Source organism: Perognathus longimembris, chromosome 8 (assembly GCF_023159225.1).
Source record: "Perognathus longimembris pacificus isolate PPM17 chromosome 8, ASM2315922v1, whole genome shotgun sequence".
Lineage (NCBI taxonomy): Eukaryota > Metazoa > Chordata > Mammalia > Rodentia > Heteromyidae > Perognathus > Perognathus longimembris.
The window spans coordinates 2,426,568-2,451,394 of record NC_063168.1 but is presented as its reverse complement, the minus strand read 5'-3'; the positions used below and the strand labels follow the sequence as shown (position 1 = coordinate 2,451,394).

General features: G+C 58.4%; 1 protein-coding gene across 4 annotated transcripts in view; it reads right to left on the bottom strand.

The window, feature by feature from the left end:
- Positions 1-802: 802 nt before the first annotated feature.
- The window catches only part of Bcl2l11 (BCL2 like 11), a 49,691-nt gene continuing 25,666 nt past the window's right edge, over positions 803-24,827 (bottom strand). For 3 of the 4 annotated variants that reach the window (XM_048352337.1, XM_048352339.1, XM_048352340.1), the window contains one exon: positions 16,216-17,286. In XM_048352337.1, the coding sequence (XP_048208294.1) occupies positions 17,188-17,286 (99 nt within the window). In that variant the 3' untranslated portion in view covers positions 16,216-17,187. Of the gene's footprint in view, positions 814-6,379; positions 6,386-16,215; positions 17,287-24,827 lie in introns of those variants that run through there. The other variant, XM_048352338.1, reaches the window with a different exon arrangement.

The following is a 24,827-nucleotide window of genomic DNA, read 5'->3' as shown; positions in this document are numbered from 1 at the left end:
GTCGTGTCCCGGGCTAGGGTTTCCGAGCTGAGGAAGGCGAAGCGGAGCGTCTCCCCCACCCCCCGGCCCCGGTTTGGCTCTTGGCGTTATACTTGGGGTGGCGGCTCTGGAACGCGGTGGCGGGCGGGCCCCGGGTCTCGCCCCCCCTGCGGGCCGCAGTTGAGCTGCCTTGTGTTTCAAGGCTAAACAAGCGGTAGATGAGAACAAAACTTAGCCGGGCACCTCGGGCTCGCACCCTGACCCTAGCTACGCAGGACGCTGAGATCTGAGGATCACGGTTCAAAGCCGGCCTGGCCTGTGGGACGACGCTTATCTCCCATTAACCACAAAGAGCCAGAAGTGGAGCCGTGGCTCAAGTGGTAGAACGCCAGCCTTGGGCAGGAGAAAGCAAGAGAAACAAACACCCAGGTCCCGAGTTCAAGGCCCAGTACAGGCACGAAACCAAACAAAAAGCCACGACTGTCATTTAGTGTGTGCGCGCGGCATGGAACCCCTCTTCTGCTCCCACAGCTGGGGTCATTTCCCCCCTGCTCGTCTCTGAGGCTTTGTGCTGCCTCTGCGGCTCACGGGCTCACGGGGAGGAGATCTGTGTGTGTGTGCGCGTGCGTGCGTGTGCCAGTACTGGGACTTGAATCAGGTCACTGTCATTTCTCTTTTTCCACTCAAGACGGGCTCTCTGACCCTCGAACGGCTTCTCGGCGTCTGGTGTTTGCTGGTGAAGTGGGGATAAGCGTCTCCCCGCCTTCTCCCCCCGCGCGGGCCTTGCACCGCGGCCCTCAGATCTCAGCCTCCTGAGTTGCCAGGGTTACAGGCGTGAGCCACTGGTGCCCAGCTGCAGACCACATCTTACAGAGAAGCAACCAGAAACTCAGGCAGGTGACTCACCAGTCCCGTAGCTGACTCCATGAGTGTTTCTAGCCCAGGCTGGTTCTACGCACTGCACCTGACCGGCATCCCCGGAGAGCTCGAGAAGGCGAACGGATGAGTGGATGAATGGGTGGATGGGTGACGGGAGGAGCCAGCTGGTTCCCCAGGCGTGAGCAGCCTTTGAATGTGCAGAGAGGTCCGAGCGGCGCAGATCCAGCCGGGCTGGTGAGCGGAGGCTCGTGGCACCGTGCCAGGCGGGAAGCACAAGGCAGAACGGAGAGTTCCGGCGGGGGGGCCTGGCTGGAGGCGCTGAGCGGGCAGAGGGGGCCCCGGTAACCCTACAGGACGCTTGCCGCAGTGAGGGCCAGCCCCCCAGGCTCGGGCCTGCACCCCGCTATCCAGGGCAGAGAAGGGACTGCTCCTGATCACCTGCTCTGTCAGAGGTATGGGCAAAGTCACGTCTCCCGTGGCCGGCAGAGAGGGAACACTAGACTTGAGGAAGAGCTGCGGAAAGGAGGGACGAGTTAGCCAACCATTTGGGGCTCCATTTGGCTGTGATAAGATGCCCAGTGCTGGTATTTTATGATGAAAGGAGATTTATTTACTGGCAGTTTTGCGGAGGCGGGGATGGAGGAGAGGCCCCGTCGGCCTGGTGTCTAGCGAGGGTCCTGTGCCTGGCACCGGAGCAGGGGGCTTCCCGGGGCCAGTGTGTGTGACCCGGAGAAGCCACAGGCAAGGGCTGGAGGCCAGAGAGCCTCCGCGGCCCAGCGGCTGCCGGGACAACCTGCCGTCTCCACGCGACTCTCATCTCCAGTTCACCACTAGAGAGCCGCAAGCAGCAGAGTGCACCCCTCAGAGAAGAGGCTACGGGACAGCGCCTAGACCCTGAGCTCAAGCCCTAGTGCCAGACCGCGCACGCACACGCACACGCACACACACACGAATGCACTGTTTATTTCACATTGCTAAGAGTGAACTTTAAGTGTTACCACTACAGGAAAGATGATGTGAGGTGACACACAGGTTAATCAGCCTTTCCACAATGCGTGCATATTTCAAAATATCATACTGTAAGCAAGATATCTATGAGATTTTTATTTGTAACTTTAAAAACAAATTGATTTTAAAATCAGGTTACACATATATACGTACCCGTGTGTGTGTGTATATGCATATGCACACACACACACACACACACACCTGTGTCCTCAAGCAGCTGTTATTTCTCCATGGTGGCAATGCGTACACTTCTATTGAAACATCACATGGTATCCTGTTATTATCTACAACTGAGTTCAAACCCCAGTACTGGCACACTCAACATATAGTAGGTAAGGCAAAGTGAAAATACCAATATCATTACTAAATACAGAAACCCATAAACTTTATTCTCCTAAAGAAAAACAAAACCAAGGGCTGGGAGTGTGGCTTAGCGGTAGAGTGCTTGCCTAGCGTGCATGAAGCCCTGGGTTCGATTCCTCAGCACCACATACACAGAAAAAGCTGGAAGTGGCGCTGTGGCTCAAGTGGGTAAAGAGTGTTTGCCGTGAGCAAAAAAGAAGCCAGGGACGGTGCTCAGGCCCTGAGTTCAAGCTCCAAGACTGGCAAAAAAAAGAAAAAAAAACACAGAAACAAGATTTTGCTTTGTTTTGCTTTGTTTTGTTGGAACACAGTCTCACTGTGTAGCCCAAGCTGGCCTCAAACTCATGATCCTATCTCAGCTTCTTGTCCTTGTTTTTTTTTTTTTTTAAATCAGTCCTGGGGCTTGAACTCTGGGCCTGGGCGCTGTCCCGGAGCTCTTCAGCTCAAAGCTAGCTCTCTACCACTCGAGCCACAGCGCCACTTCCGGCTTTCTGGTGCTTAATTGGAGGTCATAGTGTCATAGACGTTCCTGCCCGGGCTGGCTTTGAACCCTGATCCTCAGATCTCAGACTCGTGAGTAGCTAGGATGACGGGCGTGAGCCACCAGCGCCGGGCCAATTTTATTTTTTATATCTAGACAGTATGTGTGAGGTCACTGGTACCTTGCCTGGCACGTTAGGTATCGCTGTGATTCAACTGTGGGGGCCACGGTCCCCGTTCGTCACAGCGAGCCTTGCCGGTGCAGTGCCCAGGGCCCAGCGTGGAGATGAAGCTAGTCTTGCTGAGAAGGAGAGGGAAAGACGCCCTGGCGCCCCTCCCCCTCTGGCCCTCCTCCCCGCCCCCCCCCCCCCCCCCCCCCCGCCCGGCCTCTCCCTCCCTTTGGGTGCAGGCCTCCTGTTCTGGGCTGTTGGCCAACTCTTTGCCACTTCATGGTTTGTTTGTTTGCTCCTAAAGACCTAAAATCCAAGCTTATCACACACGAGTCACACTCAGCCGCGCTGTGTGGAGAGGTGCATTCCACCTTATCTGTGTACTTCAGCCCCCCCAGAACGCTCCGTTCCCAGGGCGCCGGCCGGGGCTCCCCCCCCGGCTGACCTCTGCCTCCCCTCAGCCCCGCGCCCGCCCGGTCACGAGGCAGGTGGGGCGCGGCGGGGTGGGGCGGGGTGGGGCGTCCCTCCGGCTGGGGCGAAGCCAGGCGCCCCGCCCGCCCCGGGCCCCGGGATCCCTGCGCTTCCACGCCCCCCACTGTGCCCCCCACTGTGCCCCCCTCTGTGCCCCCCTCTGGCTGAGCCGCCCTCTGGCTGGCTGGTGATAAGAGCGGGCCAGTGGGCTCCTGACGCGCGGGGCTCGTTTCGGGCCCTGTGGCCCGTGGGAAGGAGGGCAGAGGGCCCTGGCGGTGGGTGCCCGCCCCAGACGGCCCGGGGCCTGGGGACGCCTGGCTGGACCACGGAGACGGGGGGAGAGGGGTGCGTGCACACTCGCAGGGAGGACGACGCGCGTGACTCGCACACACGGCCCCGCGTCCCCTCCCAGCCTGCGGGGCGCTCTCCGTGGACAATGGGAGGGACTCCTGCCAAGCGGGGGGGGGGGTGTCACACGATAAGACGCCCCTGAAAAGTGGGGAGAGGGCCCCCCGCGGAGGGCGAGGGCGGAGGCTGGCCGCCAGGCCGGATTGGAGGTGGCGATGGGCGAAGCGGGAATGCAGCCGTGTCTGAAAGCTCGGTGTGCGTGCGAGCGTGCGAGTGTGTGCACACACGTGCGTGTCGCGAGTGTTTGGGAGCTCCGGGGCCCGTGCTCTCCGGGCGGGCATTCTGCCCCCCGCGCGAGGCCTTGTTTCGCGGTGCCAGTTGTCGGGCGGGAGCGGCGTGGATTGCCGGGGGACTGGGAGCCCCGGCTTTGCCGCGGGGAGCCGCGACGCGGGGGTTGGACACGGAGGGAGGAGAAGCCAGGACGCAGACTCGAGAGGGAGGAGAAGGCAGCCCAGGAGCCGGGCCGGCAGAGCCGGTGGGATGGGGGCAGGCTGGGGAGGTGGGGTGGGCGATGAGGCCGCCCTCCGCCCCCTGCCCTCCGCCCCCCTTCCGCCCCCCGCCCCCCCTTCTGCCCCCCGCCCTCCGGCAGGTGCACCTGGGGTCAGCCTGACCTGGGTGTGGAGGCCCCCTCCCCCGGGCTGGCGAGCAGGACGGGCCCCCAGGGCGGCGGGCGGCCCCTCCTTAGCTCGGTGAGTCTTGTCCCAAGCATGCAAGGAGAGAACAGCGTCCCTGGGGGCAGGCAGACCCCTCGGGGTGAGCTGTGGCCCCCCTCAGAGGCAGGTCATGTCCCAATGTGACTCTCCTTAGGAAAAGGTCCCGACCATGTGAAGAAGCCGGGTGTTGAGCTGAGAGCCCCCTGCGTGCTCCAAGTGACAAATGTCCTTATATTAAAAAAGAAAAGACAGAAGAGGAAAATTCCACACTAGAGAGGCAGGAGAGACAGGAGCGGCCCCACGCCAAGGAACGTTCTGGAGCCCCCAGAAGCGAGGAGAGGCCGGGAAGGGTTTTCCCCCCGGGCTGTCTGGTCTCCAGAGCGCGGATGGGTGGATCCCTGAGACGCTGCTGCTGTTGTTGTTGTTTTGATTCTCATAAAGGTGAAGGACGGGGGTAACCGTTACCCGAGTTAGGTAAAGAGCACCTTTCTTTTTCGACACCATCACCCCTCCCCTGCTCTCTCCCAGGCTCTGCCTCCCAGCCATCCCCACGGTTCGCTTTAATGTGGTGTCTACTGAGTACCCCCGGCGTCCGCTCAGCTTCTGCCCCCCCCACCCCCCCCCCCTTCAGCCTCGCGAAGACAGACAAGCAGACCAGGAAGACGCGAGGGAAACAAAGCGAAGGAGGCCTCTTTCCATTTCCTGCGGTTCATTTATGAATCCAGAGATCGACGGCAGGCACCGAAATGTGCAACTCCATGAATGGGCGCGCGTGGTAAGGCCAGAGGCATGGGTCCCCCCCCCCCCCACCCGCCGCCCTCTGTGTGTTTGTAGTGAGATTATCAGAGGGGGGAGAGTCCTTTCTGTGGCCACACCTCCGCCCAGCTCTGCCCAGGCCAGGCATGGGATGGGGGGGGTGGGGGGTGGGGGGGAGGAGCGGGGGGGGGGTGAGCCAGGCTTCCCCGGAGCTCAGTGTCCATGGCTGGGCGTGGCGGGCACACCGAGGGCCAGGCTAGAAGCCGCGAGGACGGTGGCTCCCGCCCGCAGGTGGCCGCTGGGCCGCGCTCGCTGCCCTCTGGACGCTCGCCAACAGGAAGGCGGAGAAGCCATTTTCAGTCACGAGAGACGTGAAGCAGAAGCGTCCGGGCCTCTGGGAACACGGACGGGCGAAGCATTCCGTCTCTCGGAGCCTGGAGGGGTATCTGATGTTTCCTCAAAAGGAAGCCCCCTCTTCACATGGTCCTTCTGTTCTTCAAAGAGCCCGGAATCAGGCCCGAGACATGAAACCGTGAAGAATCCCCAACAAGGCTGCTCTGCGTCTCATGTGTGACCATTTCCCTGCCCCACCCTTACTGTCACCCGGGGCCCGAGGACCCCTCCACGGTCATGTCTGGAGAAAGGTCACTTTTGTCCAATTTTATAATAGTGACGGCCGCCTCTCCTGGTGAGTGGGTTTAAAATGAATAAACACACACACACACACACACACACACACACACGATAGTGCCTGGCTCACAAGTAGTCTCCACACTGGTTACACATGCAGTTTCCCTCACGGGAGACAAGTGTCCTCCTTTGCGCCCCAGGCGGTCTGGTCTGTCTGTCTGTCTGTCTGTCAGTCCGTCTGCCAGACTGCCGGCTAGTCTGTCTGTGTCCTTCAGTCTTGTTTAAACTCTCATGTCCCTGCCAGGCCGCCGGCCAGCCTCACGTGGGACCCAGGTGCAGTCCACAGGGCTGTGACCTACGAGGTCACTTGGAGGCTCTGAGCAAAAGCTCCCAGCAGCCTGGTCCCCAGGGCCCCCAGACAGGGGTCGCGGGGCCCCCTCCGCTCCCCGGGAGGAGGGCGGGAGTTGTTCCCTGCTGCCCCGGGGCCGCTGCGAGCACGCCGGGGCAGGGGCTCCCAGTGGGCGCCGGGCCCCGGGTCTCGTCTCCTGGGGAAGGTCGCAGCAGGCGGCTCAGAGGACTGAGATGCGATTCCAGCTGGGAGACCAGCGCCATCTGAGCACGCCGCGCTCCCCTGCCCCTCCGCAAGTGGCCAACGCTGCCTCCTGAGCCCGGGCGCCGGGGGCTCCCGCCTGTCGCCCCAGCTTCCCGGGAGGCTGAGATCGGAGGGTCGAGGTTCAAAGCCAGCCCGGGCAGGAAAGTCCTCGACGCTCTTACACCATGAACCACCCGGAAGCCGGAAGCAGAGCATCCGCTCAAGTCGTAGAGAACCAGCCTGAAGCACACAAGCTACGGGACAGTGACAAAGCCCGGAGTCCCAGCACGCACGCGCACGCGCACACACGCACACACACGCACCCCTCCGAGCTTGGTGCGGCCCAGGTCACAGCCAGCTGAGGAACCAGGAACCGGGGCTGGGCCCAGCCGGAGCCCCACCCCTCCGGGAAGGCTGGCGGGGCGGGGCCCCTGCAGTCACCTCGGAGCAGGCTGAAGGGGACCTGGAGTGGGCTCCCCCATTCTTGGAGGGGCTCCCCGTGGGGAGTGCAGCTCCCAGCTTCCACCCACATTCTCCCCTTGCACGCTCTCAGCTCTGAAGGCGAAGTGCTCTCCGTGCTCCGTGACCCGGCTTCTAGAAGGATCGCCACCCCATCCTCCACGCTGGGGTCCTCCTGCACCCCACACCCCTCCAGCCGCGACGGACACAGTTCTCGCACCCCCGTGACCTGACCCGCCACACGCTGAGTCCTGCCCTCCCTCCCCTGCCCTCCCCTGCCCTTCCCCCCTCCCGCCCTGCCCGCCCTGAGGTCTGTGGGCAGCGGGCTCTGACTCACCCGCTGCCGCTCTCCCGGGCTCCTGGGGGGGCAGGGATGAGAACGGAACGCGCTACCGCCCCTCCTCCGTGCGAGCAGAGCCTCCACTCCCCGCGGACAGTCAATGTATGATCAGTAATATCACCTACACATTTCACCTCGACGGTCCTAAAGCACCCTCTAGAAGCCGAAGAAAATCCCAACATGGGAGCTGGTGGCTCACACCTGTGACCCCAAGTCCTCGTAAGGCCGTCGGTCATCATGTCCCCTCGGGGGCTCGGGGGGGACCTTGCTGAGGTGCTCTCTGTCAGACGACGCGGCTTCTGTGACAGGAGACCCCCCTCTGTGCGGGGGTCTGGGCGGCCCCCTCCCCGGGACACATCCATCCGCTCCCCACGCCCAGCCCTGCGGGGGCGCCTGCCCGCCGGGAACGGGGCACGGCCGTGTCTCGGGCCCCTCCGTGCGGACTTCTTTCCCTAGCTGCTCCTTGGCCGTCCTGAGCTCTGGAAGGAGATCAGTCCGTTCTCAGGCCCCGGGGAGAGCGTCTCCAGGACACCTTCCCTGTTTGCTGCACCTTGCGTTGTCTCCTTCCGTCAGGCACCCGTTGATCTCACCCCCCCCCCCCAAACACACACACACCAGACGCAAAAGTCAACAGACAGACGCGAGTCTTCCCGCCCAGTGCGTCGGACACAATATTCCTCCGTGCCGACTGAAGTTGGTAGAAGGCCGATTCCTCCCCCAGACAGCCTTTCAAGTGCCGTCCAGGGGTCAAAGCAGCTTCAGTTTACTCTACCTTGTAATCTGACCGAATTGATTTACTTTGTTTTGGTGCCTGACCTGGGGTTGAACTCGGGGCTCGGGTCTTTTCCCTGAGCCTTTTCACTCAAGGCTAAAGCCTACCGCCTGAGCCACAGCTCTGCTTCTGGCCTCTGGGTGCTTAACTGGAGATAAGAGTCTCACAGATGTGTCTGTCCCCGATGGCTTCAAACCCTGATCCTCAGACCTCAGCCTCCCGGGTAGCGAGGGTTACAGGCGTGGGCTCCTGGCGCCAGTCCCTGAGTATGTTCTTTTATAAAGAGGCAATTGGGACAGCCCCAGTTCTCCAAAGAATGGAAGCTTCTGGGGTGGCCTGCGTTGTGGCATCGACCCAGCCCTTGCTGCTGAATGGGGTGCATGAAGGACTCCATGACCTGGACCCCAAAGCTCACAGATGGGGACTAGCAGAAGGCAAGCTGAAGGACTATTTGGACCCAGCTAGGACGTGGCCCCAGAGCGCAGGCCTGCCTGGCTTCTAGGGTGGGGTGTTAGATGCTGAAAGGTTCTGGGTTTGAAGCATCTCCTCTTTCCAGGAGGCCCGGGGAGCAAAGATTTCAAGGACCACACGTCACTCGAGTGGGCGAGCTTGCTTCCCAGTGGATGCGAAGGTCCCGGTCACCCTAGCTGGGCAGACACGGCCGGAGCCTTCTGAACCCATGCTCTAGCCCCGGCACCAGGACGCCCCACTAACACGACATTAAACGTGAACCACTGGGAAACCACCTGAGGCAGCAAGCTGGGGGCGAGGGCGGCACCTCCTTCCAGACACAACGGGTAGGTCAACGGGAGGAGTTCACTGAGAGAATTCACAGGCAATGTAGGTCTAGACAGGAAGTAGGATACTAGACAGGAAGTACGGGACCGACAGGAAACGTGGCATGAGCTAAGTATAGGACTAGCCGGGGAGTCGGGGACCGAGGTGAGGCCCCGCAGCTCATGGCGACCCGGATGTACTTAGCTGTCCCCTCCGGGTAGGTTTGGACCAAGGCACAGAATCTCAGCGCGGCCCTTCTGCTCACCCACGGGGAGCCCTCCAGACACGCAGCCTCCGCAGCGTATCCCTGGTTCAGTGTGCGCGGGCACACGCGTGTGCAAGCGTGCTTGTTGTTCTCATCTATCCCGCACAGGTTCTCTGGTGTCTACTCTGCGAGTGCACAGTGCAACGTCACTGACACCTTTATGGGGTGTGTGTGTGTGTGCGCACACGCGCGTGTGCGCACGCCAGTACTGGGGCAGGGCCTCTTGCCTGGCTTTTTCATTCAAGGCTGGCACTCTCCTACTTGAGCCATCGCTCCACTTCCATCTTGCCGGTGAACTGGAGTCTCGGGGTTTGCCTGCGCACGCTGGTTTCCAGCAGCGGTCCTCAGCTCTCAGCCTCCTCCGCAGCTAGGATCACAGGCCTGACCCATCTGCTCTTAGGACCAAGTCTGGTCTCGTTTAGCCCCTCGATATAAGCTAATCGTTCCCAATTTGCTTTAAGGAGGTGGGGCCAAGAAGTTACCAGTGTTGTCTTCCCACGGGGAATATGTATGACACAGCGACAACATTCCCAGAACGCTGTCGCCAACCTTCTCAGAAATAAACTTTCTGGAGGACTGCGAGACATCTCAGGACGGGCAGAACTCAAGGAAAAGGAGCCCAAGGAGCCGACGGTATCGGAAGAGATCAGACACGGGCGTTTGTGCTGCTGTTTAACCTCTGTAACACATCCTTTCTGAGCACACCCAGCGGGGAATTCTCACCACCAGCCCTGGCTCTGCGTCTCCAGAATTCGTGCTGCTCAGAAGACTTCCTGCAATCTTTTTATTTGGTTCTTCTGACAGGTAGGGCTGAGTCAGCATTTCAGCTGCCAGCAACAGGAGCCAACTTGGCTAATTTAACCAGAGAACTTTCTGGAAGGGCAGGCACAGGGCTCATAGACAAAAGAGGCAGCTGCTGCTGGTGTTGTAAGAGGCAACTTAAAAGATGTTTTTGCTGGGTCCTGTGAATTAACTGAAAGTTCCCCGACTTTGAATCTGTGCCCTTGAGTCTGACTCATTCTCTGCTGCAGTCACCAAGAAAGACCAGACCCCTTGATAACCATCTTGAGTGGAAAGCAGAGGCCCCCCCAGGCAGCCAATGTCTCCTCGCTATCGTAAAGCAAACACCCCAGAACCCAAGAGACCACCTTGTTCCTGATCTGTGCCAGTCGTAAAGTGATAACATTTCTCCAGACCTCCTCCCGGGACAAAGACTGAGCTAATGGTCAACCAAGTTATGCCTGAGACTTGAGATGGTCTCCACGAGCATACCTTTCTCTGTCCGTCCGTCTGTCCCCAGGTCTCCGTATTTAACCTGAAACCTAAGAGGTGTGAAGACGTACTGTCTTCCCAAGTGCCATGTAATCGTCTCTTTCCTTTGCCCTCTGCCACGTCTCTGTATTCTTTTATTTGGAATACGGAGCTAGCCTGGGACTCCTGGACTGTGGGCTGTTTCAGTGATGGGCGGCTGACCGAGGGGACCCCCCCCCACCTCCGGATGTGCCCTGCCAGGGGGGCTGGGCCGTGTGCAGCGTCCACAGAAAACAAAACAAAAACCGCAAAAGCAAACAAGCACACACCGCAAGCACACCAATCCCAAACTAAAAGCACGAGTAAAAATGTCGCGTGCGTTGGAGAGCACTTAGAGATTAGCAATGGGCTCCCCACCTCAGTGCGTGGTGATAATTCCAGGAAAGACCCCAAAAGAGCGTTGGAGTAGCGTCGGTGAATCGCGCACTGCATGGGAAGGAGAAAGCGAGCCAGCAAGGGCCGGGACAAAGGCAAGGACTTGAAAGCACTGAAACAACGGAGACGACAAAGCCTCCCTGGGAAACACAGAGGCTGCGAAATGTCTGCTCTGGGACCCGTGTCTGGCCACAGGTCCTGTCGGAGGGAAGAAGGGAGACAGGGCTGGATCCCGGGGGGGGTGGCGACGGATTCAAACTGTGCCTCATTCCGCCATCAATCCCAGGTGCACCCAGCCGAAGGAGAGAAGCTCCACCGCACTGTCTATTTCAAAGTTTGGCCTAGTGAAGTTGTCCTAAACCGTATGACACAAAGGACAGAAAGGTAGGCAGGACGGAGCCATCTGCCTCGGAGAGGCCTTTTGTAAAGCTCAGACACTCAGCCAAATACAACCACGCTCGCTGGAGCAGCTCGGGTATCCGTTAGGATGGCTGACGAGCGCAACGGGGGCCAGAGCAGCGCATGTGGATCACAAGAAGCCAGGCACCAATGACATACGCTTCTCCTCACATTAAGTTCAGAAACAGGCAAAACTCATTGATGGCAGAGGAAAAAAGCAAATCTCAGAACGGAGGTCAGCCCTGGGGCAAGAAGGGGGGGGCAGCCCTGCGGGGCGGAGGGGCTTCCTAACGCCAGGGGAGCGCTGCGTCAAAGACCTCTACCTTTATTGCAGCACTGGTCACATTAGCCAAAGGAGGGAATCAGCTGAGGTGTTTAACAGATGAGTGGATAAAGCTGATTTTGGATATATGTGTCCGTGTGTATACATTATATATACATATATATACGTATGGATATATGTGGATCTCAATGCCATAATAAAAATGCAGTCGTGTTATTTGCAGGAAAAAGGATGCAGTTGTTGAACATCATATTCAGTGAGACAAGTCAAGCTCAAAAAATTGTAGTTTCATTCATATACAGAGGCTAACCTGAAAATACACATAACCATGGACATATACACAATACACATGTGTACAAAATACATATACTGTGTATATACATATATGTGCATATCCTACCCAGAATTACACGTAAGGATATACATAGAATGAATCTAAGGGGCTACTTAGGGGAAGGGGAAGGAAGAAGGGAAAAAGAAAAAAGAGAGGGTGAATAATTCTGCAACAAATACACGGCGAGTATTTATGGGACAGAGTCCGAAGGACCCTCAATGAAAGCTGTTGATGGATAAGGGCAAGGGTGGCAGGTAAAGAGCCCCGACTCTGTGCGAGGTGTGCGAGGGGGCTGGGTTAACGAGGAGGATGCAGGAGTTCCGGTAACAGTGAATAAAGATGTGCAGCTGTAGAGATAGAACAAGGAAACTGCTGAAATCGGTTAGGGGCCGTGGGGGCAGCACAGGAAGCGTGAGAGAGAGGGGAGGATTAGTTGGGATACCTTGTAGACGTGTGTGGAAATTTGACAATGAGCTCCCCCCCCCCCATAACTGAGCTAATATTTAAAAACCCTGCAAAAGCGCATGCAAGGAAGATGGGTCTGTGCTACTGTTTGCTAGTTACCTTACTGTAACTCGGGGGGCGGCTGTGGGTACACGGGGCGTGCTATGCCGCACCCCGAGCGTCCCTGCACACCCTGAGACGTTCTAGCACGTCAGGGGAAGGCGGAGCAGCAGACTGCAAGAACAGAGATCCGATCGATGTGAGAAGGAGAAACTCCATCAAAAACCGCACGGCCCCGGCAACCGTGCCCGAGCAGCTGGGCACCGCTGCCGACGTGCCCACGGAGCCAGGACTCGGCTCCCGGGCCCCCCGCACACGCTGACCCCGCGCCAGGGCTCCACGCGGACCCGTACCCACGGGGCACCCGCGGTGTGGCCCGCGCACCACGCGCCATCTGGGCAGCGGGGGGCCCCACCCCGCCCTCCCAAACCACTGCCAGGGCCGGACGCCCACACACCGACCGACCCCCGCGTCCTGGCTCCCGCTGCATCGCTTAGAATCAAGTGGCGTTCCTCTAGAAAGACCCATGACCTAGTCTTAGAACCACCCAGAGCTTTTATAGAGGATCTATGCACACACACGCACGCACACGCGCACACACGTGCAGATAAAGGAGTTTGGAAAGATCTAAATTCCTACTCTGGTGAGGAGGAAAAATGGGGGGGGGGGGGTGGCAGCCAAAACAACTTGATCTGAAAGAAACCTAATTTGAAATACACGAGTTAATCCACGTTTGCAAGGCCGTGTTTACGAAGCGCTCAATTAAGAGCACGCACAGGTTCCCAAACTAAGCTCGGACCCAGAGCCAGCACCGCAGCCCGCGCCCGCGCACCGGGCCGCTCACGCCTTGTACCCCTCCTTTCCCTCTCAGTTCACACTCACCCGCAGTGCTCACTCGGTCCTCCCAGCCGCTGGGGCGGGCGGGGCCACGCTCAGCCCGCGCCAAGATCCTCGGTGGTGGCCTTGGGCTCTGAGCAGGGCTGCAGGTGAGCCCTTCCACCGAGGGGAGGGCGGTGGGCGGGGCCAACGGCACCCAGGGGCTCCCTAGCCCCCCATTCACCCCTCCCCCCTCCGTGCTGCCACACTTGCCCCGCCAGGCAGGGCACCTGGCCCTCCACCAGGAACACGGGTCACCTCCCATGGGAAGCACCGTCGGCTTCTTCAGTAGAGGACCGGAACTCTTCTCCGAGCGGAAGCACCGCCCCGCACGCCCATCCTGACCATCAGGGCCACGCTTGGACCTAACGCCAGCCCATTCCCCACCACGTGTGGAAACAAACCAGACGGCTCACCAAAACTAGTCCAAAGTTTTATTTATATAAAATTCATTAGGAACATAAAAGATCGAGTTTCTTAAAAAAATCTGCAGTTATTTACAGCAGTATTGCACAAGTAAAGTGGCAATTACCCTGTCAAAATTCGTCAGTGCAAAACACAAGGAAGCCAGGGAAACTGCAATAGAGACGCTACACGTGCTGGGTCCCGGGGAACACGTCAGAGGGGTCAGGACGGGCAGGTCAGTGCTGTTCAGAACGGGTACCTGACAGGTTCGGATACAGCCACCAGCGGCCACTGAACCTGGACACACAATCTACGCCAGCTCATCAAGGCCGAAATCCCCACAGGAAAGTAGTCAAGTTACTCGGCTGGGAGTCTGGTCTTCTTGCTCACCCTGCTCTAGCGTCCCCTGTGCCCCAGCCCCGCACGCGGGTGCGGAGCAGGGGCACGAGCCCAAAGCAGCAGACTCCCCAAATGCAGGGACTAGAGGTAATGAGCCCACGCTTCAAGGCATAGGAAGCCACACGGTGAGAATAAGACCCCCCTTCTCCACCAGGTGCCGAGGGTCTGGGGGAGGGGGGTGCCCGTCCCCTTCTCCTCCCTGGCGGATCAACTGTCCATGAAACAACCTTTCTCACTGGTCGATAATCAGTTTTTAAAAAGACACACCCTGGAGTTAGCCAATGTGCTTCTTTGAGAAGCCAGCTACTTTGGAACAAACAGAACATCGCCGGACCTTATTTTCAGAGAAGAATCTTATAGCCTGTGGGACTTACGTTTTTCTCATCGACAGCTAAACACAAATTTCATCTCAAGGATTGAACGGCACCGGGGATGGCAGCCAGGGCCTCTCCAGGAAGACCAGGTTGTCCCCAGGAACTGACAGGTCCCGGCCTCCCACCCCGGGAGAGGAAGCGACGGTGAGATGGGCAGGGCCACGGGGATCAGGACAGCAACACTTTCAAGGGCTTAGAGACATTAAATAAGCAGAAAATAAATATACAACATTTCTACAAGTTACAGCATTATGAAACAGTAGGACACATGACACAGAAAAAGAATCTACACTATTTACAGTCTTCGATTTGGGAAAGTTTAAAAAACAGTGATTTTTTTTTTCTTTTACTCAATTATACTGTACAAAATTTTACAAGAAAAGTACAGGAGACACAATTGCACAGACATTTGGCTCAGTTGGTAAGTAAAATATGACCTAATCTAATAAATAGATATATACAATATTATGAAGGGAAAACAAGGAGAAATTGCATTCCACTGTGTACTTTAAAAACTGAATGAGTTTTAGGTTGTTTTCTCCCGAAGCACCCCCTCCCCCCAACCCTCCCTGCGAGAGCGAGGACTTGGTCAGGAAGTCATTGTGTGTTTATTGCATCTCAGTGTGAAGTTACAGGGCACTTTTTACAAACCTCACATGGCAGAGAGGTTGTCAAGGCACAAAACCCGCATTGTTGGTTTTTTTTTGTTTGTTTGTTTTTAAAGGGAACTAGTTACTGTTCTAAAAAAAAAAAAAAAAACAACTAAAACGTAGCAGAAAGGACAGGCATACCTAGCAGGTGGGCATGCCTTCCGGGGGAGGCTTTTAATCAACACGTACAGTACAGAGACATCCAGTCATCTCTAAATCCTGGTGCCAGCATCCGGGTCCTTAATACGTCTATAATTCATAGAATTGCTCATTTCCTACCAGCTGCTGCTTCCTGGCCCGGAAGCTCAAGGTAAGCAAGTGAGGGGGTACATGCGCCCCAGCCCCCAGCCCCCCACCAGGCTGCCTGCACCCCCATGGAGGTCAGAGCTGAGGAGAAGTAAAGTGCTCCAGTCGGAGAGACTGGCACATAGCACGGAGGTCCTGGGGGGGGGGGGGCGGTGTGTGGCCCAGAACCAAATACATCTTTGGTGTGTGTGTGTGTGTGTGTGCGTGTGTGTATGTGCGCACACGCGCTGCGCGGGACCCCACAAGTGGATTCAAGACACATCAAATACACAAGCTGAGCTCCAACACAGCTTTCAGAGTATTCAAAAACCCCAAGAAGATCCTAGGGAAAAGAGAATGTTTCAGAAGGAAGACTATTTGGAATCAAATGATCTCTACTTAAAGGAAAAAGCAGAGACAATATATACATACGTACATATATATACACATACACACACATATATACATATAAACTTAGGGAGATACAAACAAATGGGATCCCGCTTAACTTACTATATGAAAACACTGATTTTCTATGGGGCAAAAATACAGTTGTTGTTGGCAATGCTGACTCGCTTGACATCTCATGTATTTCTTTGAGAACATGCTTGTTGTTTAATCACGACAGTTTTCAAAGATGACAAGGAACAGGGTTCAAGCTCCTGCTCTTCCTCCAGTTGCTCGCTTGCTTTGTATTGTTTGATTCTGGGTGGTGGTGGGAATTGAACCAGGGGCTATGCGTGCTGGAGGCGGGCATTCCACTACAGGCCGCTCCCGGCCCTGCTTGCTTTTGAAATGACTGTGGACTGTACACTTCCTGCGCGTGATCCCAAGGGGCTAGGCAAAGGGCTCCCCGCGGAGTCAGAGGCCCAGGTAGTCTGGTTAAGATGGGAGAACAAGTGGCCATCTTTGCACAGGCTGAAAGGGGGGGGGGGGCGTGCTAGACTCTGCCGAATGGAGCTGGTTCAATGCGACTGATCAAAGCAGAGGGCAGCCTCTCCTTCCGAGAGGCGGGCAGGAGGAGGAGGGAGGAGGGGAGGTGCAGGTTTCACAGGTCAGATGGGCTGCCTGGAAAATGGCCACCACCAGCCCGTGGCTTGGGTCAATCTCCACAAGGGCACAGGGAATGGGGACCGCCTGGGACTCGATGCGGTAAGAAACCCCGCCACCAGCAGGGCCGACAGCTCCCAGTGGCTGACACTGCTGCTCAGAGCAGGACACGAGAGGTGCCGGAACCAAGCAAGGCCACCGGGCCGGGCCAGAGCCACGGGGCGGGACCGATCTCGCGCGAACGGAATCCACCTCCCTGCGAGTGTGTACACCCCAGACAGAGCCTGCCTCCCACAGAGCAGACACAACCGGAAGGTTCACCACCAAGGCAACTGAAGTAAAGTAGGTAATTAAATATTTACAAAGCAATAGACCCTTTGCCCCTTTAATTCATTCATTTCATAAGAACTCTTTTGGTTTAAAAAAAAAAAAAAGCTCCAAGAGGCAATGGCAGGGAAGGGAGGGAGGCGCAGGCCTCTCCCCGGTTAAAAATGCTTTACAGTAATCTCTAAAAATCAACTAAGGCAGCTTTATAAATTAGCTGGCTCAGTTTCCACTGCAGGGCTAACACCATCCTCTGAGAAAAGGCAATAGGTCCTTAAAATATTAGTACAAAAATGGTTCACAAAGTTTCCACTTCCTTCTGGAAAACAAACCAACTGTTATGAGAGATGGACCCCCAACCCCCCAACATGTAAACACCGTTCCGGTGCACCATCCTGCTCCAAAGAACCACGATCGGTACATTAACAAAGAGAAGCGTCCTCCTCCGTTTACATTCACAACTAACTTCCCATGGAAATCCTGCGTGGGTCCACCCACGGGGAGGCCCGAGTCCACATCCGACATGGTGTCGAGGTCTTCCGGGCGCGTGGCGCGGGGCCAGGAAGGCGGGAGACCGGGCGTCTGCGCGAGGCTCGCCCCGCAGAGGGACGCCCCATCAATGCATTCTCCACACCAGGCGGACGATGTAACGCAACAGTCGTAAGATAACCATTTGGGGCTGGTCTTCGGCTGCTTGGTAATCATTCAAAAATACCTGCAACGACAAAAGCAGGGCTGTTCAGTTCATTCCTATTTTGCGGGGGCGTAGATCATGGGGGGTGTAGATCATGGGGCTTGAACTCAGAACGCAGCCTGGACCCTGCCCCTGATCTCTTTTCTTCAAGGCTGGCGCTCTACCACTTTGTAGCACAGCTCCACTTCCAGTTCTCTGGTGATTAATTGGAAGCAAGAGCGCCACAGGCTTTCTTACCCAGGCTGGCTTTGAACTGAGATCCTCAGATCTCCGAGTAGCTAGGATTACGGGGGGGGGGGGGGGGGGGGGAAGGGGGGGGAAGGAGCAGCACAAAGAATAAACTCGGTAGACAAGAAAGAACTGTGCCCCACCTACGTTCATTGACAGAAGAGAGGTTTCAGACTCGCTCAAGGGTGAATTTCTGCTAGCTGTAATTTATTTGAGAAACCAGTGGTTTGGGGTAATTTGCCCTGAAAAGCTAAATAAAGTGACGCAGTGACTGACTCGCCACTGTGCCTCAGGGTGCCTGAGTTACTGAGCTAGATACAAACACTGTGACCTCGCGGTGAGTGCCCAGTGAGCGTGCGCGCGCGCGCACACACACACACACATACACACGAGTCAATGCCTTCTTCCATAGGGGGCCTGGGAAGAAGAGAGCAGAGAAAAGAACACACACACGCCCCTCTCCCTGACAGGGCTCCGGTGGCCCAGGCCTGGAACCCTAGCTACCCAGGAGGCTGCTCAAAGCCAGCCCGGGGGGGGGGGGGGGGGATCTGTAATACCATCTCTAACCAACAAAAGCCCAGAAGCAGGGCCAGAGATCAAGTGGCAGAGTGCCAGTCTCAAGTGGATAAACTACAGGGCAGGGCCCAAGCCCCGAGTTCAAGCCCTAGTACCAGCACACCAACAAATATACACAGCACGTGCGCACGTGCATACACTCTCTCTCTCTCTCTCTCTCTCTCTCTCTCTATCTCGGAGAAACAGAGAAACTGTTCAGGGAACTGCCGGAGGACTCAACGGTTCCGGAGCCCTGGACTCATCCTGAGGGGCCCCCTCTAGGGTGGGGCTCATTCGCCAGGTGGAAACTTCAGCGCAAAGGAAGACGGTAAGGGCGGCATCCGGCTCCCGCTCGCTGCTCTGGGCCGCGCAGGCGGGCGGGTCGCGGCCCTGGTGACAAACTCCCAAGGCCCCTCCCCCTCAGTGCGCCCACCAACACCAGCTCAGGGAGCCCCCCTCGGGCTCCCTTCCCTTCCTTGCAAGGCGGGAGGACACGGGCTTCGTGTCGGAGACCCCTGCAGCGGTGTCGATCCCGTGACACACGAGATGGCTGCATTTTGATTTAGCTTTCAAAATGACTTGCTCCCTCTGGGTGAGAATAACTCAGGGCTGAAGGTTAACAGCTTTGAAAGAGCCTTGTTCAAAATAAAACCACAGCTCAGTACCATGAGGAAAGCGTCTCGTGTGGTAGGCCGGGCTGCCGCCGATCCAAGGTGGGAAGAGGCCATTCACCCCCACTCACCCCCATTCACCCCCATTCACGCCGCGGGTGTCGTGGCTGCCGCCTGTGGGACCGCCAGCCAGCGCGCGCACAGGGCCGTCTGAGGGCCACACCAGGACGCTTCAAGCCCCAGCGCAGGCGACGTCTGAGGACAAACACATCTTCCGTCCCCGTGTCCGGGGACAGGAGCAGAAGGGGGCGACGACCCAGCAAACGCCCCCCACGTGCAGAGCCTTCAACTGCCAGGCTGGGGAGCAGAGGCAAGGGACGCCCGGTCCCCCAGGAGCAACGAGGCGGCCTCCGGGCTCACCCAGCCCAGGACCACGCAGGCCCCAGGCGCAACAGCACCGAGCACCGGTGGACCACTGCTTCTGGGAGGCGCTCGGCAGAGGAAGCCGTGAGCTCGGGTTGAATCGAGCGCCGTGAGCGCGGATCCAGGGCTGTGCCCGCGCGGGGAGCGCTGTGAGCGTGGATCCAGGGAGCTGTGCCCGCGCGGGGAGCGCCGTGAGCGCGGATCCGGAGCTGTGCCCGCGCGGGGAGCGCCGTGAGCGCGGATCCGGAGCTGTGCCCGCGCGGGGAGCGCCGTGAGCGCGGATCCGGAGCTGTGCCCGCGCGGGGAGCGCCGTGAGCGCGGATCCAGGGAGCTGTGCCCGCGCGGGGAGCGCCGTGAGCGCGGATCCAGGGAGCCGTGCCCGCGCGGGGAGCGCCGTGAGCGCGGATCCGGAGCTGTGCCCGCGCGGGGAGCGCCGTGAGCGCGGATCCGGAGCTGTGCCCGCGCGGGGAGCGCCGTGAGCGCGGATCCAGGGAGCTGTGCCCGCGCGGGGAGCGCCGTGAGCGCGGATCCAGGGAGCTGTGCCCGCGCGGGGAGCGCCGTGAGCGCGGATCCGGAGCTGTGCCCGCGCGGGGAGCGCCGTGAGCGCGGATCCGGAGCTGTGCCCGCGCGGGGAGCGCCGTGAGCGCGGATCCGGAGCTGTGCCCGCGCGGGGAGCGCCGTGAGCGCGTATCCGGAGCTGTGCCCGCGCGGGGAGCGCCGTGAGCGCGGATCCGGAGCTGTGCCCGCGCGGGGAGCGCCGTGAGCGCGGATCCAGGGAGCTGTGCCCACGCGGGGAGCGCCGTGAGCGCGGATCCAGGGAGCTGTGCCCGCGCGGGGAGCGCCGTGAGCGCGGATCCAGGGAGCTGTGCCCGCGCGGGGAGCGCCGTGAGCGCGGATCCGGAGCTGTGCCCGTGCGGGGAGCGCCGTGAGCGCGGATCCAGGGAGCTGTGCCCGCGCGGGGAGCGCCGTGAGCGCGGATCCGGAGCTGTGCCCGCGCGGGGAGCACCGTGAGCGCGGATCCAGGGAGCTGTGCCCGCGCGGGGAGCGCCGTGAGCGCCGGCAGCTCAAGCGGCTGCTGGCCCCGGGCCCTGGCCCACACTGCAGCCGACAGCCGGAGGACACCTGCTCCTACTTCCGGCGGGCTCACCAGGCCCATACCTGTGCTCTATGCAAGCAGCGCGTGTGTGTGCGTGTGCGTGCGTGTGCACACACACAGCACAGACTGAGCTGATGGCGCTAACAGGAGGCAGGCGGCTAGAGGCGAAGGGTGAGGAGGAGGCCCTGTGAAGCCCTCCCTGTGACGCCCCGCAGCTGTGACTGAGCCCTTGGCTTTGGGCACAGATCAAGACCCCGAGACCGAGGGAGCGCTCCGCTCCGCAAGCAAGCGGCCCGGCCCCGGCCCCAGCGCCTATCTAGGATGGAACAGGGCAAAGAGCAGACTTGCAAACCACAGGCACCTGGAGCAGGAGAACACCACCCGCTACGCAACCCGACAACCAGGCGGAAGCGGAGCTGCGGCTCGAGCGGGGCCTTGAGCACACTAAGGCTCGGGGCAGCACCCCAGGACCGCCACAGAAACCAAACCGATGCGCGTGCGGTGGGAAGGCGGAGCCGGGGTGCTGCGCTACGCGGCAGGCGGGCCCCTAACGCAGACCCAGCCCCGCCATCCACGCACACAGCGAAGCCGCCGTGGCACGGAAACCGCCCTCTCGGGTCTGCAGCTCCCAGCGGTCCCTTTCCGGCCGGCGCGGGGGCCGTCTGCGCAGGTGGCTGTCCCTCCGGACTCCAGCGGGCACCAGGATGCGTGAAGGGCGCATCGCGGCCCCTCTGCTCCTCCATCGCCCAGCGGGGAACTAACTGCCTTTCCTCATTAAAGCATTTGAACAAAAGGAAAAGGAAAAGTCCATCCAGGAAAGACAGCCCCCCTCTTGCCTGACACTTCTGTCTGCCCCCTCAAATTTACATGAGCCCCGGCCCCCGGGCATGGGGAAACGAGGTCTCTAGCAAGGTGAATGAGGAGCTAACGGGGTGGGCCGGACCCCAAGGGTGCTCGAAAGAGAAGGCCGCACTGGAGCGACCCCGATGTGCAGCCACACGGGGAGCACCCACGGGTGGAGGGAGGAGCCGGCACTGTGGCCTGAGCTGCAGAGAGCACCTCCTGCTCGGGGAACCGCGCCATCTACACTGCAGACACACGTAAGGGACCTACGACAATGACGCATGTGAACCAAGGGGGTGATTAACACAACAGAACCTGCTATTATGGACAAGGGGCCTTGTTGCAATTCTCTCTCGCACACACACACACACGTGCGCGCACACGCACACATTTCAAGTGCCCCAACGGCAGTACCCACAATGCCCACCACTTTTATTTATCTCCAGGGGCTACATGTGGGCTGCATCCTGCAGGGTAACGAGGCTTCTACACTGGGCGCGATGTCCAGTCGAGAGCCGACAAGGCTCACAGCTGCGGCTCCCGGGAGCCGGCCTCCCGCGGTCCCCGCCCCCGGCTGAGCCAGAGCCCAGGCTGTCTGCACCACAGCGGGGGCCCACTTCACAGAAGCCTTTGCTAACGGTGGGCAGAGGAGACAGGAGGCCCCGGGGCCAATCCCAGGCTGGGCCCAAACTAAACTGAGGCTGGGAAGGACCTGGAGGCAGGCGGAAGGAAAGGAAGGCGGTTCAGGTAGAGCCCGACCCGGGGCAGGAGCGGGACAGCCCAGCGAGAGATCCTGCTCGATCGGGGCCAACAGGCAAGGCCAGTGCGGCCAAGAAGCATCGAGCGAGCCATGGAGAGGGCGGAACCAGAGCGAGGACGCCGAGAACCCCCACCACCACAGCCTGGGATGCCCCGGGGGGCAGGATGGGGCTGCACACAGCCACAAGCCACCACTGGAGCCAGACACTGGGGCCACCTTCAAGTTACACACAGGCCAACTGTACCCACAGCCAAAGCGCTCACAGCAAAACAGTGCTTTCTTGCTCCTCCCTAAGAAGGGTGCTTAGGAAACCAAGGGGCACCGAGCCCCCGGATGCCCAGTGGCCCCGTGAGGTGGCCCCCCAAACACCTGCAGAATGCTGCTTTCCTGTGGAGCCACAGCCCTTAAAGCGGTGCCCAAGTTGGAGGGCCGAGGGGCCACCAGGGGATGAAACGTCTTAGCATCTCCTGAGCTCGTTCCCTCTGGCTGGAAGCGGCAGAGGAGGATGGTATGGGCCAGGGCAGGAACCCTGGAGAGGACACGCCTCACCAAGAACACACCGATCACCTAGCGCCACCACAAAACAAGATGGACGCTGGCACGTCAAAGACAGAACGGCAGCCCGGAGGTCACTCAGGAGCGGCCAACGCCCGCCTCCGCACCGTGTGCCCGAGCCCAGGAAGGGACCTCACCGCTCACGGCGGAAGGGAAGCCTTGCTTCCAGAACAAACCAAGTCCCAGACGGAGCTTGTGGAGTGAGAAGGGGCGCGCAAGTGATTCCAGCAACTCAGATCAGATTTCAGTCAGCAGAGGACAAATCGCCAACCTGTGCTCGAGCCAAACCCAAGGAACACAGCACACACACACACACACACGCACACACACACACAGAGACACAGCACACACACACACACCACACTTGAGACATGTAAAACACATGGCCGTGTTGAGTTGGCACTGTACAGAATTCAGTTATATTGGTCTAGAAACACTAAACTTAATTTGTTCCCATTTGTACAGGGGTAAACGCACTGTATTGGGGACGTAAGGTCTTATCTACGTGAGTCTGATTACAGAAACTAATATTCTCTAAATAATGGAGAAAAAACAACAGCAACAACAACCCCATGGATGTACACACACAATAAAAATAAAGGTCAGAAGAGATTCAAAGTCACCTAAGAAAGAAATACTGAGATCTTGAGAATCAAGTCTACGTTTCCAGGAGCCAACGCACCAAGAGGGGATCTGAATTAACCACGAAGTCACAAAGGCAGCTTAGTTGCAAACTTCTAGAGACAAAGCAAAAGTAGGCACACTAACACAGAGTTCTGCGATTCATAGGGACGTAACTTGTTCAAAACCTTGTTTCTTCTAGAATTTCCGCACTCACTGCTCTCCAGATGCTTTGGATTTAAAAACAAAACTAATGGATATACTGGCCTTTCAGCAACAGCACTGGTTTGAGATGGCGAGGCCAGGTAGAGTTCTCTGCGCCCCTTCAAGGCCACCAAGAATTCACCCCCTGCCCCGATGGTATTTTTATCTTGCCTCCTGCTCCGGTGAGCACCAGGAGGAGGAGAATAACTACTGGGTTCCCTCGCAGGACGGAGGTGCACTGCCACCATCTACGGGTTCCCGGCCCAGCAACCCCATAAATGCCATGGCAACCAGGAAAGACAGACAGGCCTCCGGTGCTGAGCACGGCGCGGGCACGCTGTCCCTTTCGGACGGGAGTCTGAGACTCAGCACGGGTGTTCCCTGTCCCCTGTGGCTGCTCTCGGCACGGATCAACGCAGCCGCGGTGCTGCCCAAGGAACACAGCCACTTTTCATTTGTCATCGCGGTCACAAGGACGTTTACCTAGCTTGTGTGTGACAACCACGGGGTCAAGGGTCCCGGAGGGGCATCTGGTACTATGCGGTATCTGAAAGCCAGGGGACAGTTCACCAGCACAGCAGGCAGACAGAGCTGCGGCCAAGGCGCTCTATCTAGTCAACCCGGCATCCAGAGCCTCACAAAACCCTACCCTCAGCGGGGCACTGGTGGCTCACACCCGTCAGCCCACCTACTCAGGAGGCTGAGATCTCAGGGCTGTGGTTCAAAGCCAGCCCAGGCAGGAAAGTCCACGAGACTCCCATGTCCAACTAACCTCCAAAAACAAAACAAAACAAAACAAAAACACCCCAAAACCCCAGAAGTGGTGCTGTGGCTCAAAGTGGTAGAGTGCTAGCCTTGAGCAAAAGAGCTCAGGGACAGCACCCAGGCCCTGAGTTCAAGCCCCACAACAGATTAAAAAAAAAAAAAAAACCTTCACTTTCCTATCTTCAATGTATTGTTTTAAAGAAACTACTAGTACATAGTAAGGCCTTTTGGGAAACCAATATTCCTTTTTCAAGGCCACAGGTACTAGTAAAGGGTGGTCTCCAACTCTTTGGGCCCCAGAAGTGATTCTAGCTGGAGTGAATGGCTCTGAACCATTAGCTTCCGGTGGTCAGCGTGCAGAGAAGCCAGAGACTGCTCAGGTCCCCAGTGCGCAGCACAGCGGAGCAGGAACACACCGTTCTGAGATGCCTCACTCTCAGCGAACTGCCAAGCGAGACCTAACATCCCTTAACCACAACTAAAACCCCTCTGCTCCAGCTGAGCTGGTGGAAGTCTAGCGAAGGATGATGCAAGAGGCTCATTATTTCTGGCTCTCTGCAGAAGGGCCAAGCCTTCCTTTGCATCTTCATTTCCTCCTCCAGATATTAAGAAGAAACAAAGAGCCCGGGAGACCTCGGTGAAGTCCCCCCCGCCCCCCCCCCCTCCCTGGTGCCGTCACTTGTGGGCGGCCCTGCAGGTGTGGCCCTCTCACTCGCTCGTGGGGCAGATCAACACGAGCGCATCTCGCCCGAGCCCAGCCAGCCATGTTCACACACCCCAGTGCCCCAGCCTCTCACATTTGCGTACACCCAGACGGCGAACGCACGCTTGTTTCCAGAGCACTTCTGGCACGTTCAGCAGACAGGTAAACAAGCGTTCCTGGCAGAGTTTCTCCATGCTG